At 29.3% G+C, this 4,039-nt stretch overlaps 1 protein-coding gene across 1 annotated transcript in view; it reads right to left on the reverse strand.

Moving 5' to 3' along the window:
• The window catches only part of LOC112500969 (bZIP transcription factor 44-like), a 1,293-nt gene extending 429 nt beyond the window's left edge, over positions 1–864 (reverse strand). The window contains exon 1 of the mRNA XM_025104592.1: positions 1–864. Within this exon, the coding sequence (XP_024960360.1) occupies positions 1–281 (281 nt within the window). The 5' untranslated portion in view covers positions 282–864.
• Positions 865–4,039: the final 3,175 nt, after the last annotated feature.

Genomic DNA, 4,039 nt, shown 5'->3' on the forward strand with positions numbered 1-4,039 from the left:
ACAGAGTTCTCTTCCTCCACACCCATGTAATGCTGTGTGGTGATGCTGACACTTGATATTATCTGGTTGTTCTCCTTCCTGAGTTGACTCAGTTGAATCATGAGATCGTCCAGATGCTTTTGCTTCCTCATTCTCGATCTCCTCGCTGATTCCCGATTCGACACCATTCTCTTCCTCTTCCTCTGATCCATTAACCGCTTAAGATCTTCATGAGAACCCGAGTTCTGAATCGGATATGAACCACCTGATGATGTTGTAGCTGTACCACTGGAGGACGCCATTAAAATTACCAATAACAGAAGCTTGAAATCGAAGATTTTGAGTGAGATTGAAGAAGATAAGTAGATCCAGACGGTGATTTTAGCTTTAATTTGATTATTATTCAGAAAAACAAGAGATTATGCATAGATTTGGATGTAATTAGGGATAGATTGCTCCTAAAACAGAGCAAAAATCATGAGATATAATAGAACCAGTAGAGGAAAACAACTGAAAACGATTGAACTAAATGAGTCCTGCGCCAGTAACCGGAATTGATCATAAACTCAGAACGAAACAGTTCACTGAGAATTTGAGGCATGTATTTCAAACATCAAGAACAGTAAGTTGAACATTGATGGTGATTCTTTTGAAACAAACAAACCCAGAAGAAATAAGATCTAAAACGATCAAAACTAGGGTTCTTGTTGCAGTTGAAATTGTGGGGTTTTTGAAGATGATTGATGAAGAACAATGGATTGTTGGTGTGGAACCTTCAAATTAAAAGGAAAACCAGAGCAAATCTTCTCTGTGAATAGAATCTTCTTCAAATTTTGATGAAGAAGATGAACAAGAGATGGATCTTAAGATCTGGATAAGAGATGGAGGAGAGGGGGAAGAGGGTATGGATGGATTGTGGGTTGGATTTATAGAATTTTTTTGCAGAACAAGAAGCAAAAAGGTGCTCTTGTGAATGATATATTTGTATATATAAACTTCATTATACATCATACATTTAAATCTAAGAAATAAAAAGATATCGGGTTCAAATGATAATAACTCAAATTTAATTCAATACTTATGATTTAAAGATTTTACAACTCGATTAGATATCAATTTATACCAGATTAGATTATTTCAGTATTAGATTGATCAGATTTTTGAACACCCCTTAATTATAATTATTTAAAAAATGATTTTTTTAGCCATAAAAATGTGCATTTGTTAAAATAAAAATATTAATTTATATATCTAATTTTTTTTAAAATACTTAAATTGGCAAATTTGAAATGAAATCCAAAAAAGGAAAGACGTATCTTAAATAATGCCAAAGTATACGCCACTTATTACTTAGGGTGTTTGATAGCTTATTTATAACAATTAAAAGGGTGTTTGTGTAATGCATTGAGACACATCTTGATTTTAGTGTTTCGTTTTATTTTTTTTTTATGTCGATATAATATAGTTTGATATGGTTGTAAGAAATATGTTTTTATTTATAAATAAAATATAAATTTGAAAATATCATAAAATTTTGAAAAAAATTATATCGATATCAATATCAAATTAATCTTTTCAAAAGTTTTTGTGTTTTGGTGTAATTTTCTTAATTCAATTTTTTAATTATAATTTAATTTATGTTTACTAATATAATTTTTTATAAAAATAATAACTAAATATTCTGTTAGAACTCAATGATCATTCTAATTATATTTTAGATTTTTTATATTTAAAATGAGATATTTATCCAATATTTGATTATGTTTATCTACAATTAGTCACACGAATTCAAATATGGAGCTTTAATAAGTTGTACTTATGCACAATTTACTTGTAATCTTAAATTTTAAGTAATATGCATCAATAAACAGTAATTCGTGCATAAAAAATGGTTTTTAAGAGTTTTTATCAAATGATTTATAATATAGTATAGATTTATGTTTTTTTTTAAAAAGACATCAATTTATGTGGTGTTAAATCGGAGTTTTATAAAACCAGTTTGGTTTAGCTTATTACAATAACAAAACGTAATAAGCTGATAACTACTTTTTTTCTTCATCCAAACACAAAAAACTCCTTATTACAGACACTACACCAAAATAAATTATAAATAAAAAAAATAAAAAAAGTATTACATGATGAACTGATTCATAGAGAATAAATTTTTAAAAGCTTGTTTATAATCAATTTCTTCTCTAGATAAAATAGTCAAAATTGGAGTGGAATCTTTTGATGTCAATCATCATCGTTGATAGTACCTTATCAAGTATACAAACTTTGTCAGTATATAGTATTGGAAGTCTCATACCACAGTAGTATCATGGTATCGATTTGTTTAATTATTTATTAGTTTTTATTTTTATTTTTGATGTATTGAACATTAAATATCGCAATTTCAAGTTTTTTGGGACAACTGAATATTTGCAAGTTTTATTCTAAGCAATTGATAAACACTTAAACGTTACATGTGTTACCTACTGACTTAAAATGTGACTCTAAATTTGAACGAAAGTGCAAATTTTCATATACGTAATTTGTAATTGGTACAAAACCAGTACCAACATTTAGCAACCAGAGAATGATGGTACCAAGTAGTATTGGTTGGTACATGATATAAAATTTTATATACCAATTATAATTGATTGGTACATGGTATTAAGAAAAAAAAATTAATACCGTACCAAATCCAGCCCCAACTATCTTCAGTTTCACAATTGTTCCTTTTTGGCAGGGCCGTCCTTTAGCATGTTAAATGTGAGATTTTGAACATGGCCCTCGAAATTTTGGGGCCCAAATTTACATGTATCTAGGGTATTTTTATCGACATGTGTAAAACTATAGTCGAAATTATTTAGGTTCAAACCATTAATTATTTGGTTTTAGTGTCGAATCATTAATGGTTTATGTTTAGATTCAGATTGTTAATCGTTTTAGGTTTAGCCCGTTTTTATTCTTAACATATATTCTCTGTCATCTCATTTATATAATGTAATTAAAAATTCAGAATGTAACAGAACCTCCAAAAAGATTGGAACGTACCTATTTTTTTTTTCAAAAGAATTATGGGTTTTAATAAGAAAAAAAACACATGTGTTGTTTGAGGAAAGATAATACCAAAGAGAAGATCTTGCTCTACCAACATCAATCTCTGAGGGTATAATTGTCATTTTGCTTTTATATGCATTAATGGTTGTACCTTGTTGAAGGTTACTTGTACGTTTTGGCTTCAATCATTCATTTATGGTTCATTCAATTTGCCTCACCAAATTTTGTTTCCACTACAACATCAATATCAATATCAATATTATATTTATATTTTTTAGGGTTTGATTGGTTGGAGGGATTGAAGGGTAGATCATGGAAATAAAAGAGTAATAAATAGTGTTTTGTTTTTTTTTTTAACCGTAGATGTTTGGAACAGTTTGTGTTTACTTTGACTGATCTCAACGGTTTTAAATAACAGTTAAAAAATCCTTAACGGTTTTAAACGACTCGAACCGATGACCTCTGAAGAGAATCTGTAAGAGTCTAAGTTACAAATAACAGTGTTTGGTTCAATATAATGTTGTATATGTGTGTAAATAGTCATCTGATCTAATTCGAACCACTTTTCTAAAAGGTTGGCTCAATAGCAGTTATGGCGTACGTGATCCAAGACTTGTGTCTCACGCCATATTAAGTATGTGGTACGTCATACTTAATTGCAGTTTTTTTTTAACGTGGTATTTGATTTTTTCGTAACTTTTTAATGTTTTGTTTGTTATTTTTTTGTATATAACTTAATTTAAATCGTCTACTGTCATTGACTTATCGAGTAATAATTAAAAATATATGTTTATGTACATAATATTATATATGATATAGAGTTTTGTCGTCATAAGTCACGTCTTGAAAAACGTGAATGTCCTCGTCGTGGCTCCTAAAGCTCAGGTTTGGTCTCGCCACCACGCCACGACTCATGCCATTTACAACCATGATATTTAGAACGGATTGACCATAACTTGGATCCTTAATTGTAATTAGATCAGATAGAATCCAAATCTTCGACATCCAAATTGAA

The sequence above is a fragment of the Cynara cardunculus genome (assembly GCF_001531365.2).
Source record: "Cynara cardunculus var. scolymus isolate 2C chromosome LG 17, CcrdV1, whole genome shotgun sequence".
Classification (NCBI taxonomy): Eukaryota; Viridiplantae; Streptophyta; class Magnoliopsida; order Asterales; family Asteraceae; genus Cynara; species Cynara cardunculus.